Genomic DNA, 21,642 nt, shown 5'->3' on the forward strand with positions numbered 1-21,642 from the left:
CAAATAAACAGCTCTCCTTGGTTTCACATCACATGCTCAGACACAGGAGAAATCGTTGCTCGCTGAGGAGATGTGATCTGTTCAAACTGAAGTTCTTCGAGCACTAAAAGTAACATAGTCTTCTTTCCTTACAGGTTTGTTTTTCATTGCCTTTGCCCTCTCTCTCCAGTCTCCTTACCCTTCTCATGCTCCTGTGAGGATCCTGATCTCCTCTTCCTCCCATGGTCTTCAGTTATTTCCAACTATAAGTTGATTTCATACCTCCATACCCTCCCAACAGCATCTACAGCTGTTTCAGATGTCCACCAAATGCCATCAGAGCCCGGAGCACACTGCTTCCAAACTACTGATGCACTAACTGGCTGTCAGTATGCCCATGCTCATTGAGCAGCATCTATTCTTAATTAAACTTTGGTTCTTCTAAGTATATTATCAGCTGTGTCTTCACACTTCAATGTCCAACAATCACTGAAAGCAATGAACCAGCATAAAGGAAAGGGACAGTAACATAGATGCATAAAAGAGCCACAGTCAAAATTCTGAGGTCCTCATCTACTCAAAGCCCAAATTCTCCCCAAAATGTAAGCGCACGTTTGCAAGTACAAGTGTGATTAACTTTGTCCACAAATAATCTTCTTCACTTCCCAGTGTAGTTTACTATTATACTGTAAAATTGAAGAGCTCTTCTGAGTGCAGATGAGTGTAGAAATAGGATTTCTGTATAATGGCTGATTTCTTTAATAAAGGTTACCTCAAAAGGCTTGATTGAAACACAAGTAGCAAATCAAACCTCCTTCGAGCTTCAAAAGTTCATAGTGGCTCTGCTGTAGAGGTTCTGCAGTCAAAGGCAATTACAAAGAAAATGGCTCAACTAAACAGCTCCTAAAAATGTTCAACTCAGAATTTATAGCACAAAGTGCTAACAATAAGACCTGAGTTCAGAGCAAGCAGAGAAAAAAGTTTATGAAGTACAGAAGTGGAAGTTTTGCCACAAAGAATCATAAATTAAGGTGGCAATGACCCTGAAGATCACCTAATCTAAACTGCAGGGCGAGTTTCAGAGCTTGGTCTAGTTCCTCAGAGCTCAGCTGAGGTCTTAAAGCCACCCATGGATGCAGTCTGTACAGCCTACCTGTGCAAACCATCCCAATCCTGACCACCTTAGATCTAATAGGTCTTTCCTGTGCTACAATGTGCCTGCATTGCCTGTCACATTTATGCTGTCCATCTCCAAGACTGTTTAGGTCCACCTGCTTCTGTAATCACCCATCACACAGATGAAGACAGTTATCATCATTCTTTTATCCTTATGGTGTAAGGAAAAGCCTCAGCCTCCACTCCCGTATTCTAATGTTCATCTGCTGGTCTCATTCTGACATAGAATCACAGAATCAACAAGGCTGGAAGAGACCTCCAAGATCATCCAGTCCAACCTAGCACCCAGGCCAATCCAATCAACAAGACCTTGGCACTAAGTGCTTCACCCAGGCTTTTCTTGAACACCTCCAGGGACAGCAACTTCACCACCTCCCTGGGCAGCCCATTCCAATGGCAACTTGTCACCACCTTTTTGTATTATGGCATGAAAATGGGACACAGTGCTTCAGATATGCTCTCCTGAGCACTGAATAGAGGGGAATAATCACTTCCTTTAACCTGCTGATTATGCTGTTTTGACAAATCCTCAAAATCTCTCTCTGAATGGTTTTATAGTTAGCAATTTTTCATGCCCCCTGGGTAGCATGAACTTTGCCATTTTTTGTCAGGTTGTCCAGCACAACTTAACAAAGATCTCAAACTGTTACGTACATTTCTTGTTAAAACCATAAAACTACAACACACATTAATTTTAAAAAGTCTATGATTAAAGATGGAAAAGCCTCCAACAGCTCACTACAATCATCAGAAATATTCTCCCCCTCTGCAACTTTTTTTAAAAATATATATCTCAAATTTTGCTACATTAACAGAAAATTCTAAATTATTTAGCCTGCAATAATTTTAAGTATGTAATATCTTCCTGTCTAACTGAGCTTTCTGTTTATCCTTACAACAGCACCCATCAATTTACTTAATCTACATACCATTTCATAGAATCAGTCAGGGTTGGAAGGGACCACAAGGATCATATAGTTCCAAACCCCCTGCCATGGACAGGGACACCCTACCCAAGAGCAGGCTGCCCACAGCCTCAGCCAGCCTGGCCTTAAACACCTCCAGGCATGGCACCTCAACCACCTCCCTGGGACAACCCATTCCAGCCTCTCACCACTCCCATGCTCAACAATTTCCTCCTCACGTCCACTTTGAGTCTCCCCACCTCCAGCTTTGCTCCATTCCCCCTAGTCCTGTCACTTGCTGACAGCCTAAGAAGTCCCTCCCCAGTTTTTTTGTAGGCCCCCTTCTGATACTGGAAGGCCACAAGAAGGTCACCTGGGAGCCTCCTCTTCTGCAGACTGAACAGCCCCAACTCTTTCAGTCTGTGCTCACAGCAGAGCTGCTGCAGCCCTCTGAGCATCGTCGTGGCCCTTCTCTGGACACGCTCAAGCACTTCCACATCCCTCTTGTAATGGGGGCTCCAGAACTGGATGCAGTACTCCAGGTGGGGTCTCAACAGAGCAGAGTAGAGGGGGAGAATCACTTCCCTTGACCTGCTGGCCACACTTCTCCTGCTGCAGCCCAGGCTCTGGTTGGCTTTCTGGGCTGCAAGTGCACACTGCTGGCTCATGTTGAGCCTCTCATCCACCAGCACCCCTAAGTCCCTCTCCTCAGGGCTGCTCTCCAGACAGTCACTGCCTGGCCTGTATTTGTGCTTGGGATTGCCTCAACCCAGATGTAGGACCTTGCACTTGGTCTTGTTGAACCTCACTAAAAATTTATACATCATGAACTAACCACCAGTAATCAATAACCATCAGTTATCAATAGCCTTCCAGAAATCAGTCAGTAGATGAACATTAGCAGCATGGGTTTGCTAGATCTTGATGGATGTGGGTGAACACCCAACTAAAGAATTTGAGGTCTGTTTTAAGCAAGTTGCAATACCTTCATCAGTAAATAAATGAGTTCATCTCTCAGCTTCTTGCCACACCAGTAACAGGGTTGAAACACTGATCCAGCCTTATTTCCAGAAAGCCAGGTGTCTCCCTTGTATCTGCACATCAGTTTTTACCACTCTTGAGAAAGAGCCACCAAGACATCAGTGCCACCACCATGTCAGTCTGTTGTTGCTATTAATGTGATTTCTTTACCTAAGTACCTCACAATCTTTCTCCAGCACTTCACCATGCTTCTGAAAGGTATGGAAGTGCTGTTAACCCTTCTTTACAAGCTGAGAGATGAAGTTGAAATTACGTAGGCAGAGCGACTACATTCTACAGTATGTCTGCAGCGGAGCTGTTTCCCCCATTTTGGACTGTCTAACCTATTGGACCATCCTGTAGCTATTGATCATCCAGTAGTCACATGAAAATTGTGGATCTAAATCACCCTCATGTGCATTTTGGTTCATGAAATGCCAGACCTGAAAGTAAAAATTCAAGTAAGGCACACAATAAGCAGTTTCACGCAATGCTCTGTTGTGAAGGGGGCTGCCTTTTTAAACCAGACTGTAATTTCAACTTCACATACGATGGCTAAACCCAACTTCTCCTACTGTGTTCCAACTAATAATTAAGAGAATATTCTCACACCTCTCACAAATGTTTCATTTGACTGAAAATGCCACTTTTTATGAGCCCAAAACTGCTTACAGAAAACCATTGTTTAAAAGTTACTTGGAAAAGGAGGAAGGTGGGTGAAGAATGTTTCAGTGTTTAAAAAATAAGAAGAATGTTTGCTCAAGTCAAAATAACAGTTCTGAAATGTTATGAAGATTTGAACACTGAAAAAATACAGGGATTTGTGTTTCAAAGGATGTGGTGTTTCTTCTGAAATGATCCCAAGCTCACTTCAGAAAGCATTCCCTGCTTAAATATACCTAACACCACTTTCACACAATGCAACTAACAAATACCAAGGGATAGAGGCTTGAGAGAGTCCAGCGCAGAACCAGAAAGATAAATAAGGGAATGGAACATCTCTCTTATGAGCAGAGCCTGAGTGAGCTGAGGCTCTGCTGCTTGGAGGAGACAGAGAAGTGAACTCATCAGTGTTTATAAAGATGTAAAGGTGAGTGCCAAGAGGCTGGAGCCAGGCTCTGCTGGGTGATGCCCGATGACAGGACAAAGGGCAATGGGAGGAATCTGAGGCATAGGAAGTTTCATGTAAACATGAGGAAGAATATTTTCACTGTGAAAGTGCCCAAGGGGGGTGTGGAGTCTCCATCTTTGGAGATACTCAAGACCCATCTGGATGTGTTCCTGTGTGATCTAGTCTAGGTAATCCTGCTCTGACCAGGGGGTTGGACTGGATGAGCTTTTAAGGTCCCCCCCTAGCTCCTGACATTCTATGATATTCAAGCAATAATAGCCTTGAATAAAATTACCTTTTTTTATCGTTGCCACAGGTTTGATTAGCAGAAAACCCAAAAGCAATTCTCCTCACAAAAGACATTCTCTCCAGATAAAGGAGGGTTGGGGTTTGTTCCTTTCTGTTTGGTTGTTTTTTTTAATGCCCTTGTATTTATTGTTGATATGATTTCTTCTCTCCATATTTTATCTGCTGGACATTCTGGTATTTTATGCTTTCAGTGTTCTTGTTTGTGAGTGTAGCCATTTGAGCTAGATTTCTAGCTCAGACATAAGACTATTCAGAACAGAGAAACTCAGAAGTAGAAGCTTTGAGGGGAGAGGTGAACATTCTAGGGATAGGCCATATAATGGCAACAATGGATAAGTTAATATCATTTCATTGGAGCATCAAGAGCTTTATGTCTAGAAACACAGATTGGACCTACCTTTGCTGCTTTTGCCACTTCAGCTGCACCCACTGCTATCTTCCCCCACTGCTGTTTGGCTGCTGCTTGACCCCTTCCTCATCTTCACTAAGGTTATTATATTTCTCTAGTAGTTTATTTCTCCTTACACTGTTATATTCAAACTATAAGAAATACAATTTCATCTTTCCCTGACTTTCCAAAAAAATCTGTGTTGTGGTGAGCTTATTCTAGCAGGGGAGGGATCCACCCTAACCCAGGACAGTGAGAGTGCTTTGGTACTACACAAATAATTTATACTGATTATCATGTTACAATATAGATGTAGAAATAACATGACTTACTGGCAAGTTTTATTTCCCAGTGGTATGACAAAAAGTATGAGAAGACACAGCATGTAGCAGAAAATATGCCTACAGTAGGAGACTGAATTACTTTCTCTAACACTCCCAGGTAAAAGCCAAGTGCCATCTGCCCTCTGAGTTTCTCCTACTTTCTTGAGAAGATCATAGCAGCTCTAGATTTAGCAGCTAAAAAACAAAGAAAATCCTATTTCAATTGATGTTAGCCAACTGAAGAATGGCCTAAATCAATGCAACAAGAAAGCCCAGTGTTAACAATACTGTTTAAGCTCAAGGATTGATGGAGTTTATGTATTGAAAGCTGCCATTTTCCATTGATCCTTCTGTTTCTACTGAACTGTAAATCTCTGTGTTTCATGCTAGTGACTTCGTGCATGCTTGCTGTGGCACTCATTACACAAGATGATTAAAACTGTTTCTCAACACATCGTCAAACCTGTGCCACCTCTACTTCATCTGTCATTTTGTGACCCTAGCTTACAAAGGAGAGAAGAGAAACAGAATGTAGAGGCTTAGACACCTACAAGAACTAATAGATTCCAAGCCACTTGACACTTAATAAATGTTAAAAAACCCAAACTCATTTCTGCTAAGTGGTCAGAGGGAAAAATTGCTTCTTGTATTTGAGACCTGCAGGATAACTTCTTTGTTTGTAAGACTGCAGCTCTTGTAGGGTTTCATCTTGCTGCCATGGGCAAGATTCTGGGCACTGTATAGCTTATTTCTGGTTTTGTTGAAATTAATGATGCTGTAGACCATTGATCTGAGTAGATGGTGATTAGTTCTAACTTAATCTGCAGTTAGAAAAGACTACATTTTCAGCAATCAACTCTCAACTGTTTTAAAAGTCTCTAAAGAAAAGTGCCAAGCTGGAATTTTAGAGAGTACATTCCAACGAGGGAAGAAACGATGAATATTGAGTTACACAAGTTGACAGCAAAAGAAAAGTAAACAGTCATTAACAAATTTACTAACCTTCAGGTCCACAAACTTCTGGATTATGAATGCAGGAATTGTGATAGTTGCCAGAGAAGAGAAAAGTCACTCCTTTCTTTTCAGTGACATAAATTCCTTTGTTCACCATTCCTTCTATAATGTCTAGAGGAAAAATAGACTAGAGATTAACATTTACATAAAACTCCCTGTTAAATGGTTTTGGCAGATTCACACACCTGATGTGTTTCTTTTGTCCTAACTCTAGGCTTGCTTTTGTTGGATTTCATTGTTGTTTTTCTTCTTTTTTTTTTTTCTTTTTTTGGTGGGGATTTGTTGGTAGTTTGTTGGGTTTTGTTTTAAAGAACCATTCAGATAACTCGAGTTCTTAAAAACAACACTCACATCCACCACTCAGACTCCTGGTTAACTGTGACTGCTTGACAGAACTCATACACCCAAATATTATTCTTTCTAAGTAACCTGAATAAATTTTATGCTTTTCAGAGTTCTCCCTGCAAGACACATAGGCTCATAGAATGGTTTAGGTTGGAAGGAACCTCAAAGATTAGCTAGTCCCAAACCCCTGCTATAGGCAGGGACACCTCCCACTAGAACAGGCTGCTCAAAGCTTCATCCAACCTGGCCTTGAACACCTCCAGGGAGGGAGCAGCCACAACCTTCCTGGGCAATCGGTGCCAGCATCTCACCACTCTCACTGTAAAGAACTTCTTCCTAACAACTGGTCTAAATAGTTCTGTTTTAGCTTAACAATGAGTGAAGAAAGTGTAACAGAAAAGGGCTCTTTCATTTTTGTTAAGGAAAATTGCCATCAAAAGGCACTTCTCATTAAAAAAAAAATACTAAAAAATATTAAATATATATTAAAATTATATTCAAAAGCCAAAAACATAACTCCTTTTCAGATATCCTTTGGTGTGGCATCATTGTCATTTGGAAAGATTGTTTCTTTGTCTAACATGGACAACAGGTTTAGCATGGAGAGGAGGTGGCTCAGGGGTGACCTCATTGCTGTCTACAACTACCTGAAGGGAGGCTGTAGCCAGGTGGGGTTGGTCTCTTCTGCCAGGCAACCAGCAACAGAACAAGGGGACACAGGCCCAAGTTGTGCCGGGGGAAGTATAGGCTGGATGTTAGGAGGAAGTTCTTCACAGAGAGAGTGATTGGCATTGGAATGGGCTGCCCAGGGAGGTGGTGGAGTCACCATCCCTGGAGGTGTTCAAGAAAAGATTGGACGAGGCACTTAGTGCCATGGTCTAGTTGACTGTCTAGGGCTGGGTGCTAGGTTGGACTGGATGACCTTAGAGGTCTCTTCCAGCCTGGTCGATTCTATGATTTGACTGTGATCTTATTGTGTTCCCTCCTAAAGGGGAGCAGTGCTGATTCATCTCCTACTAGCTAAACATCATGAGGCTTCTTAATACTAAAAGGATTCATGACATGTATTTAGTATAAGAAACCCCACTAGAGTCTGATAGATGATGACGACAGGAAATGCGTTTTATTTGTCCCCAGATAAAAAGAGGGACTAATTTTAGCAGTGAAGGCAATAGGAAATGTTGCTGTCTTGAAAAGTCTGAATCCCACAGAACATAGAAGAGTCTGTCATTTCTATCTGAGGAGACAGAATGTAATTGGTCAGTTCAGAATTTCATCTTAATACTGTTGTTCTTTATGGGTTTGTTTGGGTTTTTGGGTGTTTTTTTTTTTTTTGTTAGGATCATGAAGATTTAGGACCTTAGTTTAGGACTCTTTTCAATCATTTCTCCAGGAATAAAAAAGGTTAGGAGAAGAGTTGCTCCAAAAGAGATGCCAGCAATGAGAATGCAATCTTCTCCTGCTCTGAGGTGCAGAAATTGCCAGCTACATGCTGCTCGCTATTTGAAAACCTAATGAGATTACAAAGGGAAATGAGGCAGACACACAAATGGTCTAAAACACATGAAGGTGGGACATAAGGGACTTTGCCCTGAATTTATGGCCATATATGTACCTGACTTATGAGAAACCTTTAGCACAGCACCAATCATGGCAAAGGCACATGTCAGCGCTAGGCATAGACCATCTATCTAGAGTGATAATCACAGGGACTGTTGCTGCTGCTTCAAGATGGTGCATCCCTCTCTGAAGTAGGGATGTGGGGTAAAAAAAAGGCATCTCATTTCCAAACTGTAGGCAGTCATCAGGCATGAGGATAGCAGTCACACTGCTGGCTCATCTGTAGGATAAATCACTCAAGGATTGGTATGGCACAGCTCTCACCAAATGGATGTCCACAGGTTTTCTTAGTTCATTCCAAACCTCAGCACAAATCACAGTTTTCAGGTCTCTTCCCCTCCTTTTGAGGAAGAAGGCATCAGGTTTGGTCTCTAGCTGACAGATCAAATTTAGTTCCTTTTAAAAATCTAAGTGTGTATTATGGAGTGAAGCAAGCATTTCTAAGTTCTTCTTCAGTCACTTGAAATCTAAGTTAATTGAGCCAGAACAAATCCCATATGATAATGCATTTCTGTTTCCATAGCATTTCCTTTGCCACTAATGTCATTCTTTTTAGTGTTCACATTGAATATATCTTATTATGTGAGAACTATGCAAATGGTCTATAAAGCAGATAAGAAAGGACTGAAAGGAATTAGGGTCATTTGAAGTTCATTATTAATAGAGTTCACATTTGCCAGCATATTCTTACTGTTAGAGAGTAGAAAAATAGAGGTTTTAGCATTCCAATATAAACCTTCTAACATCTGAACAGCCCAAGTTCTACCATTTCCATCCTTCTCCTTAGGTTAGCTTTTCCAACAGCTAAATGTGAGTTAATACCTAATGGTGAAGTGGACAAGAGGTCATGTTTCAATTGCACCTTCATAAGTATAAATCTTAGTGAATTAAATTATTTTTAGCTTATTGGTAAGGGTTAGGGATCAAACCAGGACACTTATGATGGTGTAGATATAAGTAGTTTCCAGTCTCTCAGGTTTCTGCCTACAAACCTGCCATTTTCTGTTCTTCCTTTTATCACCTAGGGTGTTGATGTGAAAAACAAAACCAAACCAACCAACTCCAGAAAAAAAAACCAAACAAATAAACAAAAAAAAACCACACCATAAAATCATTAGAAGGATATACACATGTAGATTCTTGGTTGCCTTTCAAAAATAACCCCAAACTGTTAATCAAAGAAGTCATGATTGACAAGATCTTACTGCCAGACATTGCAAATTTGCTTGCATCTTTTTTTCCTAATGTGTTCTTTTAAAATGACTGCGAAATGGTGAAAAACAGATGGCTGCTTTTTCCTTATAACTTTGGAAGGTTATTCCTCTGGAATGTCACCTCTGTCTCATTAACAAATGTTTTGGATTTAAAGGACTACTAGGGGCCATGCTCCTCTGGACTGCTCCTCATGAGGATGCCGCTTGTAGTAGTTAGGAGTAATTCAACATGTGCCAGCACGGGCTTCACAGGATATTAGGGGTTGGAAGGGACCCAAGGAGATCACTGAGTCCAACTCCCCTACAAGAGCAGGACCATCCAATCTAGCACAGATCACAGAAGAACACATCCAGACAGGCTTTTAAAGTCTCCATGGAAGAAGACTCCACAACCTCTCTGGGGAGCCTGTGCCAGTGCTCTGTGACCCTTACAGTAAAGAAGTTCTCCCTTGTGTTGAGGTGGAACCTCCTGTGCTGCAACTCAAATAGGCTTAAATAGACCCTTACTATGTGACCACTCAAAATGAAACTCAGTGTTAACTTTGAGTCCAATGTTACAAGTACCAGCCAAGCTTGAAAAATGCAGAACAAAAAAATAAGTAAATCCTCACCTACAGTTGCAGAGAAGTTAGAGTAGGCAGAGTCATTGGTATATACAAAGGTAGAGTTATGGGAAGGAAGCACAGTGAAGTTGTGGATTCTTAGAGCTGGGTGGAACAACAAAAGAAAATAAGCAAATGAGCAAAACAATGAATAAACACAATCAGTAATGAATCGACCAGTTCATATCTCTCAGCACAAATCACAGATGTTGGTTAGTGGCCTTTAGAATGAACACAACCACTCCCCATACAGACTTGTGTGCACAGGAACGTTACATTCTCTTACCACACAAGTTAAGTAAATACAGCATCCCTGAACTATTCTCCCCTCCCTTTTTTCCCTTGCAGTAACTGAGAAGAAAACGGTACTAAAAATATACAACTGCAGAAGAAGCCTTTGAAATATAATCAATTATAACAAAAATCTTTATTCTAGTCCAAAAGCTCAGTTTTGAGTTCTCCAGTGCAAGAGAGAAGTGAGTGTACTGGAACAAGCCCAGTGAAAGGCTGAGAGTGCTGGGACCACAGAGAGAGCTCAGAGATGTTATCCGTGTGTATGAACACTCAGTGGGAGGAGTAAAGATAGAGCCAGACTCTTTAGCTGTATCCAATGAAGAGATAAAAGGCAATGTCCACAAAATAAAATACAAAGGGGGGGGATCCAACTTTTTAATATCTGACAAAAATTTATTCTCAGTCTTTTTTTTCCTTGTTTTGAAAATTTAACAGACTCTTGCATACTGTCATTATTTACCCTGGGCAGGCAAATAAAGCTTGATGGAAAGCCCAGGAAAGCAAGTAGAGAGAAATCAATTTGGGATTTACACCAACTGAGCTCACAAAAGGCAGAGAAAGCAAAGGGTCAGGTGAAAAACCTGAACACAGCCACTTCTTTTTAAATTTACTGCTTTTCAGGTTGATTGTTTCCTTTCAATTGCCTCTGCTGCTGAGATCACCAAAAATTAATCTGCTGACACCCTCACACCACAAGCACATTGAGAGATATAAATCTGGCTTCACATACAATGACTTCAACAAATAAAATGGATTAACATGACAGACAGATTATGATGCTTCAAGGATTTAAGAGGAGAAACATGGAATGAAAATAACTGCATGATATGATGGGTGGAAGAACAAGCAAGACTTTAGCAATCAACAGAGGAGCTGCGTAATCAGAACGGTATCAAAAACAAGCAAATTGTCACCTGCATTAGATTACAACAATAAAGAAAACAGACACACAAAACTTCTGCTGGAGGCAGCTGGTGTAATATTTGTGTGTTATAAGACACAATATAAGCAATGGAGAGGAATTTGAACCATCCACTCCAACATTAAGGAAAGAATTCAACGTTGTCAGACTGCACTGCAGAGAAAGCCAAAAGTCAGAGCTTTGGCTAGTGGCATCCTCTGCAAGTAATAATGAGACAAGTCCTTCAAACTTTCAGTAAAGTCATGCAGCTGGCTCATTTATAAAGTTATTTAACACAATGTCATAATAGGAGTCAAAGGAGATTGCTCATGTGAGTCAGTGCCATTCCTGCAAGTGAAGTCTTGTAGGATCGGGGACTTTATACACATTTTAATTTGTCTCTTTCAAGATACTACTGAAAAGGTTTCTGAATTTTGCTGATGTAATTTAATATCATTTTAAAACAATCTAACTTCAATTCTCACTTTTCCAGAAACTGGTTTATGCATCATTTTAAAGCACTTTCCAAACAACTTTGTTGATATGAATGTCAAAACAGTGCTGGATACAGAGCACTTTACTCTTCTTGAAACTATATGAAGTTCAGTGTCAGAAAATTACTTTAACACAGTGTTAGAGATTCATACAGTAACTTTTTGTAAGCCAAATTATGATTCTATTGAAGTCAATAGGAATGCTGCCATCAGCCTCTAACAGAAGCAGAATATTGACCAGATTTATTTGTGGTCAGCAGATTTCATTCCTTTAAGAAACTGTGGAAAGATGGGTCAAAGCTTAAGCTTAGAATACTTGGACACCTCTGCAATAAAATGTTTTAGATATCTATGGATCTTTTTCCCCACTCACAAACACAGATTGATGTTGCCATTTTGGTGTAATAAATAGCAATTAACTTTGCACTCTTGTGACATTTTTCATGTAAGGTTGTAAAGGTCTCCAATTGCTGATTTCACCGTCTGTAGTGATCTTTCTGGGGAAAGACACCACAGTCACCAGTACTAATACAGCTACCCCTCACGCTGGTACAAAACTGTTTAGCTCAAGGTGGTCAGCCTGACTGTGAGAAATACTGGGGAACGTACATCAGTCCAACTTGTAATTGGCTAAAATGTCAGAAGAGGGAAAACAGTTCATGTAAAAATTACTAAGGGACGTTTGAGTCTCAGACGCAGGCAGAGCATAGCTGAACACCTCATCTGAAAGGAATGGCCCTGCAATGGAGCCTCAGTTGAGCAATTGTATCCCATCCCATCAATTACATCACCTGCACGTCCCCAGGAAGCTCCCACCACCCTTTTTGGTCATGATGAGAAACATCAGGACCAGAAAAACTGCTGAATCCAAACAGACTGCCTTTTTATATCATTTCCTCTGGGATCATGCAGTCCCAGCAGCTGACTCTCAAATCAATGAGAGCTTTTTGCCTTACCAAATATCACTTGATTTTGTCTAACTGGAAATTGAATTTGAACTAATGAAGCAACACCGCTTTTAAAGAAATACCCAAAAGCAAATAAAAAATGAGCCAGAAATATTCAGATAACAGCTTACACTTCTCTTTCTATAGCTACTAGATGGAATTTTCAGAAGTGCATGAATAATTCGTGCATTTAACTGCTTCCAGAATGCAAAAAGAAGCAGGCATCTCCACTGCTGGCATACCTAAATATCTCAGCCACTAAGTGTGTTAGTGCATGTCATGTATGTACCAAATGGACTAATAACAATGTGATTTCAGTGACTCTTCAGATCATAAACCTTTCCTCTTTATGATCTTAACAATGCATAGACAGCCCATAAAACGTCTGAGAATACTCTATAAAAATCAGTTCACAAATACACTGAACACTGCAAAAACATTAACTGAGGGAAAAAAAATAGCTGCTGTGGCACAAAAGCTAACCCCTTTCATTCCTCTTGCTCCCTCCCTACTTACAGACTGCAACAAATAACTTATGCTACTGCCAATGTCAATGAATCCTTTGTCTACCTCCGTTTGTATCCCGAAATTCATGAATTCCATCCACATCTTCCAATGGCCAGTAATGCGAAGCCGATGCAAGAACTTTGAACCCTTACAAGAAACATAGATGAAAAGGTTATTTAAGTAAGGAACAACTTGGAGTGTAACAAGTCTCCACAGAAGAGGACAATAAAGGAGGTTTATTGGTAAGTAAAAGGAGATGTTTTATTGCAAATCACACACAGCTCATAAGTAAGACTATAAATCAAATGCCATGGTATCTAATTGACTGTAGAAAACCTGGGCTTAAACCTCAACTGATTTTTCTTTTAATTGCACTTAAAATGTCTAGCAATGTCTGACTATACCTCTGCTAGTGTATCAGGCAGCTTTTGTGGAGGAGTCATTCAAGAGTGATTTCAAGACATTTAAAGAGACTTAAAGCATATAGTGGATAGTACAGAGCACTGAGTAGCAGATGCATAGGGCAACACTTAGCTTCTATAGCCTACTTCTCTGCTTCTGCCTCCTCCTCTCCTGCTCTCTGCAGTTCAAGAGAGTAGAAGACATTAGAGAGCTCCCAGGAATCTTATCCTCTCTCCAAAACCCACTGGACAAACAGGGCAACACCTTCAGGTTATATCAATCCAAGCATTTTCTCACCTTTGGTCTTCTATGGAGAGACACTAGTCAGGCATAGTAAGGAGCAGTACTCAGTGGTGGAGGAACTGCAATGTGAGTGAAGTATAGGTGCCTGCACAGCTATTCCTGCAGAGTCTAGCCTTCCTGATATCTCCAGATAACTCTCACCTTAAGAGTCATAGAACAGAACTTCCTCTGAAAGCAGGAATTTGATGTATCTCAAGAGAATGGGTTAAGCACCAGAATGGAAAAGATCTCAGTCCTCCCCATATGGCACAAGCTATTCCTCCAGAACCTTCTCCACTACACCAAAACCAGAACAGCTCCTTTTGGCAAATGAGAACGTTTGGTCTTCCTACATGTCCCGCACAGGGACAGGTGGACAAGCTGACATAAGCAAAACATCTGCTGGCCTCTGCTGACAGATTTATCTGCACAGTCCAACAGATGACTTTGAACAGATTTTAGGAGATGTGGCCACTCAAAGCTGACTAGAAGTAGGCTCCTCAAGGTGATTAATTCTTGTCTTAAGATGACAATTCTTAATTCAAGTGTAGATCATTAATGGAAGAAAACATGAACTGTAATTCCTTATTATCTTGTTAGCTGCAAGAAACCCTTTACTCTCAAGATCATTTATCAAGCTGCACTGAAATAAACTTATAATCTTCTATGTCCAAGAAGGTTTAAGTAGTTTGATGCAAAATTTTGCTGTGAATGTAAATGAGAATGCATTTTGTTTACCATCGGGGTACATCAAATTAGTTCCTCGAGGGGGAAACACCACAAAGGACAACACGGACAGCGCATCTGTAGTCCTTTGCCCTACAATCACTTTTCTTTGCCAAGCAATCTTTCAAAAACCTGAGGCATGAAGCTGACAGTGATGAGTATGTTAGAAACCACTTCAGCTCTCATACACCATAAAAAGACTCCACATACCTAGTGTGCAAAATCAAGCAAATCACAGTGCCCTCTGACCTATCCCACACCTTTCTTCACTCTTGAGATGGAAAGAGATTACCAATTTAATAATTACTCTACCATTTTAACATCCTGGACATCCTATATATGTTTTAACATCCTATATATTTCAACATCCTATGTATTTTAAAGATAAGATATTAAGGTGCAAAAACTTTTCTTGCATCCTTACGGTGCCTAGCTCACATAGTGGAGGTCACTTTCATCTCCTCCATTCTCGTGGCATAGTTTCAGAGTTACTAAAAAAGTTATAGAGTCCTCTCTGTGTCATAAGAATGCAAAACTGATAAAACTGCTAAACATCACAACAAGCAACTGTAGACCTAAAAGCACTGAACTAAATTAAGCTTTGGATATTGTGAGGAGATGCAAACTTGCTTCCAAACTCAACTATAGCAAAGATACCTAACTATTGATTCATAATTGACCAACATCTGGTTATATGGGCCAACAGTAGAAATGTTTGCAGTTGTTTGCTGTTTTCCCCACAGAAAGGGAACAGGAGCATAAACAGGTAAGATGAGGATGTCTTTGGAGAAATAGACAATAATCTATTGGCAATAGGCTTCCTCTGAGTACTTGCAAGACACAGAAAAAGGCACAACTGCTAAGAGAGAAAGCTACTGTCAGCATAAGTGAATTACGGCACAGAACCATCACATATAAAACACAGTCTGAAAACTTCAGGCAACCCATACTCAACAAAGCTGAGCATGGCAAAGCACATAAGGAAGCAGAATATAGGAACAAGGTTGGGGTTTTTTTTCCAATTACAGAAAGTAAATCTGGGTATGTGCTTAGTTCTAGCTTCAAAGAACATATTCTTGCTGCTGCAAAAGAAATTAAACTCATACATTTCCACATCAGCTACCTGCTCTAATATACCTCCATCTGACTTTCATCAAACTATCACTTCCATTTTGCAGAACAGAGCACAAGCCTGCTGCTCTACACTGTATTGATATGGAGATATCTCTTGCTGCCATTAACATCTCTCTGATGTAACAGAAGGGGAAGAAATTATTAAAGAGGTGGTAGTAAAAACAATAAGAAAAACAGAACAGAAAATCCCATAAGAAAATTATTTTATGCCAAAAACTGTGGCATAAGTATTTCAGCAGTAGTAGCAGTAGTAGCAACATCACAACAAAGGCATTCCCATCGAACTCACAAGGAGAAGCTATATTCTAAAGAGCTTACATTTAAAACCTAGGGGGGAAAGTGAAGGAAAAAATTGGGAGAGGAAATAAATATACAACAAAGAGAATTGCCTAGGGTCACACTGCACACTGGTGGCTCTCTCAGCTCCTAGTTCTGAACTTACAAAGCCTTGTTGTTCCCCCACTTCCAGCCAGCCAGCCCTGAGAAAACCTCTGAAAACAAATACCTGTTGCCTGGAAATCAACTTAGACTTGCAATTCCCTTTCAATAGGTAACTACTCTGTGTTTGGAAAAACTAAACATCACAGGACTTGATAACAACCTAGCACAACATCACTCACAGTTATGCTTCCACGCACAAACTGTGCTACAGAGCAAACGATGTGTAACTTGCCCTCCTGTTGTGGCAGGCTTTTTCCCCCTCATTGTTCCATCACCTAGAAGCCAGCCTCACCTAAAAGAAACGAGACTCCGCTTTCGTTGTTTTAAAATGAAGGTAGAACAAAGGAAACTAATGAGGCTGAAGCTACTGCAATAGCAGACAACTTTGCTTTTCTGCATCAGCCTGTATTTTGTTTGAGAATAATTACATATGGTTAAAACTTTAAAAAAAAAAAAAAAAAATCACACAGCAATAGATGAATTGGTAAAGCAGCAAAATTGTACTTGTACACCACCATGAGGCTTGAGGTTAAACTATTTATATAAACAGAAGAATTTTGCAATTACATGCATAGACCCCAAATAAGCTGCAAGTGAAGTTTTTGCTGCATTGAAAACAGATGAGAAATCTTTAATGTGCTATATAACCAATTTATACTTATGTGGGAAGGCTGGGAGGAGAGAAGATGGCTTGACACCATGCCAAAGTACTGCAAAGTATACAAGCAGGCATATCAGACTGTAAATCATTGTACTGAAAATGCTGAACAGTAAGAAACTGAGCAAAAAAAAAAATAGTCTGTGTAGAAGTCCAGCTTAAAAATCCCATTCAAAAAAAAAAAAAAAAAAAGAGTAATAACAAGCAGTGTGTGTAGGATTTTTCTACACATCAAATACAATCTATCTTTCTCCAAATGTACTTTTATGCAGGATACTTAGTAGTTAGAAAACTGAATTTCAAATGACTGGGATACTTTAAACTTTATTACATTTAAAGCTGATGTTCAGATGTAGGACCACGGTCCCTTTGTAGCTACAAAGAAAATGAAAAATACAAACTGAAAGCAGCAAATAAATATTGGAGCACATTGACATAAAACATAAATAGAACATTCCTTACCTGGATGTTTGGGTAGCTGGGAATAGTTTCCATACACCTGCACATAAAACATTACATAATGAGACACGGCGAGGCAAAACTTGCTAAGAGGAATCCAAATACATCTCAATACTGACCATATTCAGAACATTACCTGATATTTGCACTGAAAAAAAATCAGTAAAGAATAATGACAACAGAGCAGAGATAAAAAATTCTCCATGGTCTATTTAAGGTTAAAAGTACAACGGCAATTAAGTTCCTGTAAGGTTTCAATCATAAGTTTTCCTTTGCTGCTTCTTGTATCAAAAGGGACATTCTCCATGCAGGTTCAAAAAGTCTGCTCCTTTAGCAACGGCAAAATATCCTTCCAGACCCCGTAAGTAGCAGTTGCTTGCTTCACACTTTGGTCTCTTCATTTAACTATAAATAAATTACCATGATTGGAGAGAAAAAAAAACAAAAGAAATGTGCATCAGATCCAAAAGTTGTACTGTTCCATGGCAAGAAATCAAATATTTCTGTTAGAATCTGTGCCAAAAAAGAAAAGACCTTGTTTCCAACTTTCTTCCTATAGTTTTCTTTTCCTTTCAATTACTTTCATGTTGTCAGAGATCTGAAGACAGTTTTCGTTTTGCTAGCAAGAAAATGCACTTCCTTGTAGTACATAGGGAGTAGAACTCTATTTCCTCAGAAACGGAGCAGAAAAGAATAGCTAACTCCTTGCTTGTCCAGCTCACGTTTACACCTCCATCCCAGATCTTTTTGGGTGGAGAGCAAGTCTGAGTGATGTCATGCTTTCTTCTCAAACTTTGTCCCATTCTGGTACTCTATTTATATCACGTTGCTGCTGTCTCTTTTCTGGGTCCTAACACCAGCCAGCTAGGAACAAGTGGAAACAAGTCAACGTGCTTCAGCAAACAGATAAAAGGGATTACTGCTCTTAGCAATCTGCACACTTCAAGAAAAATCAAAGCCAGAACAAGCATTTATAATTCAAATACTTAAGAAAAATAAACCAGGTTTTGGACAGAAATTTTGGAATGAAAGCTAAGATCTCTTAAAATAACAGATTGCATTTCTCTCTAAAGAAGCAGGACCTTTAAAAAATACTAATTTAAATCACATAGCACTTGGAGGGATTCATTTTGTTATGCCTCTATCAAGAAGGGGAAACTGAGGCATGAGCCATTTCACTGATTTGCTCAAACCTGCAGAATAAAACCAGCAAAATAAGTAGGAATATACTTTAAAAAATAAAATAGACTTATACTTAAAAAAGTAAACTTACACTTAAAAAAGCTTACACTTAAAAAAACCAAAACAAGCACATTTAAGCTTTTTTATGTGAGTTTGACAATTACACTCTGAACTATCTCACAAATGTTAAATGTAAGAGAAAAACAGCAGCTCTTCTGCTGTTATTTAGCAGCAGAATGATCAGAAGAGTATCAGAATGATATTCTTCATTTAATCCATTGCTCTATGGTAAAATCTTGGGTTCAGTTCACTCCAAGTTGTTTTTTTTTCTTTTTATTTTAATTGAAATAAATTAAAAGAGTAATATTTTAAACAAAGTTTGAGAAGCTTTCCATGCCTGTTCATCTCTCCTCTGCATTTCCATATCAACCCTATTACCATTTAAAAGGTGACATAGGCCAGAAACTAAAAGAAGGCATCAGACCATACTAATACCTCAGCAAAATTCAAATTATTTTATTTACCTCTTTTTTTTTTTTTTTGGCCAAAAGCTATGTCAGTACATTAGATCTTCTTTTCACCTCTAGATGCTTACCTGTGCAGCAACACATTCCCTGCCTACAATCAATGGACATATAAAGTACTAACAGACAGCAAAATAACCACACACTCCCATTCACACAGACACCACCACCCCTCTGACTTCCCTCATGATCTTTAGTTACCCTTCCCTCCCCACCCATCCATTTCATGACTCATCCCCATCTCCTCAGGTGCTTAAATTTGCTTGGTTCCTTTTCTTAGATGCATTATGTATGTTAGCCCTCTTATTTGTCCACTTAAAAATTCTGTGCCCAACGCTTGGCTAGAGCTGGTTATAATTTTTAGGATTAAACAGCTTCCCACTAACTTCACGTAGAGATTATACAGCTGGAAGCCCAGCAATCTTGGAGTAGCTGTGGCCCTCATTTACTCAGCTGGTTCCCAGATGTCTGCTGAACTCCCAAAGCTTCTGCTTGTAACCAGCTCCTCACAGATCGCTGCGAAGAAACCAACGTGAATTTTGGAAACCTGAAGCCATATCTCAAGCCTTAAGCCATTCATGACTGCTTCTATGTTACCAATGTTTAATATTACAAATTGCAGTAGTGGAATAAAATGTGTATTTTGTTTGAAGCCCTGAATGAGGACCTACAACTTTGAATTTTAGTTTCTACCAAAAAATTAGCTTTCCCACTTAGTCACAGCCACTCTCACTTTTGCTTAGTTCCCTTTAAGTTTTCTTAGACTTGCTTCCCTTATTACTGGTAGCCACAAATTCCTCTATACCCTGACAGAAAAGGAAGGGTTCTGTGTCAAACCTAGGAATTCGATTGCTGACAAGTAGAGACACCCTTAGAAAGAATAGAGACCTGCAGCTAAAAATCCTGAGAAAAGCTGAAATGTGGCAAAGAGAAAGACAGGAATTCGAACTATTTGCCAAGAGAGGCCTGTCAAGGGAAAGAAAATGCTTACCAAAACAATTGTGAGGATCCAAGCAAACATGGTCACTGCCAACAATTTTTGTGGAAACAGCAAATTGCGAGCAGACATCAGAGAATTCTCTCTTTTTTTTGCAGAAACGAATTCTGAATTTATTCCTGTGATCCTAGGGAAACCTGCTCCGAGAACTCACACTGCTCCCAGCGCAGAGCAGAGGCGGCAGCGCAGGGCATCTTGCGTGCGAAGCGGAGGAGCTGATCCTACACTCGGAAGACAAACAGCACAGTGGATTACTCTTGAAGAACCTGCAGACGAAATAATGTTTATTTAAAGTGCTTCCATGTCAATAAAAGCACAAAGGTCTGCATGTGCCGGGTAACCGGGCAGCTAAAGCTGCTGCAGAGGTTTCTGCCCAGCGCAGCTCTTCCATCATGCTGCCCTGGGGCCCTGCCAGGGGTGTAAGGAAAGGGAGAGCTGTGACCCCTCTCCTACAATACAATACTGGAGGGGTGTCCTTGAAAGGCCTCTAGATTTTATGCCCCATATAAGCAGAGAGCAAAGGCCAAGGAGGAGCTGCTCTGCAGCTCATCTATTTGCCAACAGGTAGAATGAGTTCCACAAATGGAACAGAAAGCCTGATGATCTGTAGCCACAGATATTTGCAAAGAGCAAATTATATGCCACAGCTTTCTACTTTTTTCCTTCCTCCTGTAATGGTTTGAGTGTTACCTGCCCCCCCCCCCCCCCTTCCCGCTCATCCAGGTGAGTGGATTGTCTATTAAAAATTACTGGAAATTGATTAATAGTCAATTAGTAATTCCAGTATATTTACTGTATTCTCACAAGCTTTTTCTTATTGTGATGGTTTGGGTGTTACCTGCTCCCCCCGCCCACACTTAAGAAAATCACCCAGACTAGACTCAGTAGATCTGGAAATTGAAGAATGAAGCTGTATTTACTGCTTAGCACAATTTACAAGCAGGCATTTACAATAGATACAGAAAGATACCAGTTAAAAAGCAATACAGAAACACAACAGCCCTCCCAGAAAACAGAGTCCCCAGGAAGGCCTCCCAACCACCCTTCCATCTTCTCTCCACCCCTCCACCTTACCTCAGACTTTGCCTCACGTTCAAGGTGAGTTTGGAGGGTCGGCCAGGGGGGTTAGGAAGCAGAGGAATCCAGGCAGCAAGTTAGGTTAGAGAGAGAAATGCAGCCCAAAAAGCCTAGAGAGCAACTGTGGTGAATAGTCCTAAAGGGTATAAAATGGGCTTAAACATATCCTGTCTTATTCACCTACCTGCCTGCCTGCACTGCAGCCCGAGGCAGGAAAACAGGACAGAGGGAGCGCAGGCAGCCCAGTCCGGTTCAATCCGGTCGCCTGAGAGGGCTCTCACAGGGCCCACGCCCCTGCCGCCTGCCAGGCGAATGCGCCCCCATGTTTGGAGCAGAGCAGCCTGTGGGTGCTGCCTGGTTTGGGTCTGTCTGGGTGGCTGCCAGAGGTGGTTGGGTGATTGTGTGGCCAGTGAGACCATTTGCCTCGGCCATGGCCTATAACAGGGCTGAACAGGTGAATAAGGAGCTGCCTGCTCTTTAGTTCCTCCCTCACCTGCTGCTCGCCTGCCCATCGCCTCAGCTGCCTCAGCCAGCAGCTGATTCCACTTTGCAGCCCTGTGGAATTTGCCACAAGACTTCTATTAACTATTTTCCTGCCTGTGCTTTGGGCC

At 40.5% G+C, this 21,642-nt stretch overlaps 1 protein-coding gene across 7 annotated transcripts in view; it reads right to left on the reverse strand.

Moving 5' to 3' along the window:
* The window catches only part of ADGRD1 (adhesion G protein-coupled receptor D1), a 185,560-nt gene extending 164,131 nt beyond the window's left edge, over positions 1-21,429 (reverse strand). For all 7 annotated transcript variants that reach the window (XM_064168719.1, XM_064168718.1, XM_064168720.1 and 4 more), the window contains exons 1-7: positions 21,216-21,429; positions 19,949-20,175; positions 17,388-17,656; positions 17,255-17,291; positions 13,213-13,296; positions 10,016-10,111; positions 6,214-6,336 (exon numbers count right to left, since the gene is read on the reverse strand). In XM_064168719.1, the coding sequence (XP_064024789.1) occupies positions 6,214-6,336; positions 10,016-10,111; positions 13,213-13,296; positions 17,255-17,291; positions 17,388-17,456 (409 nt within the window). In that variant the 5' untranslated portion in view covers positions 17,457-17,656; positions 19,949-20,175; positions 21,216-21,429. The remainder of the gene's footprint in view (positions 1-6,213; positions 6,337-10,015; positions 10,112-13,212; positions 13,297-17,254; positions 17,292-17,387; positions 17,657-19,948; positions 20,176-21,215) is intronic.
* Positions 21,430-21,642: the final 213 nt, after the last annotated feature.

Source organism: Pogoniulus pusillus, chromosome 30 (assembly GCF_015220805.1).
Source record: "Pogoniulus pusillus isolate bPogPus1 chromosome 30, bPogPus1.pri, whole genome shotgun sequence".
NCBI classification, from domain to species: Eukaryota; Metazoa; Chordata; class Aves; order Piciformes; family Lybiidae; genus Pogoniulus; species Pogoniulus pusillus.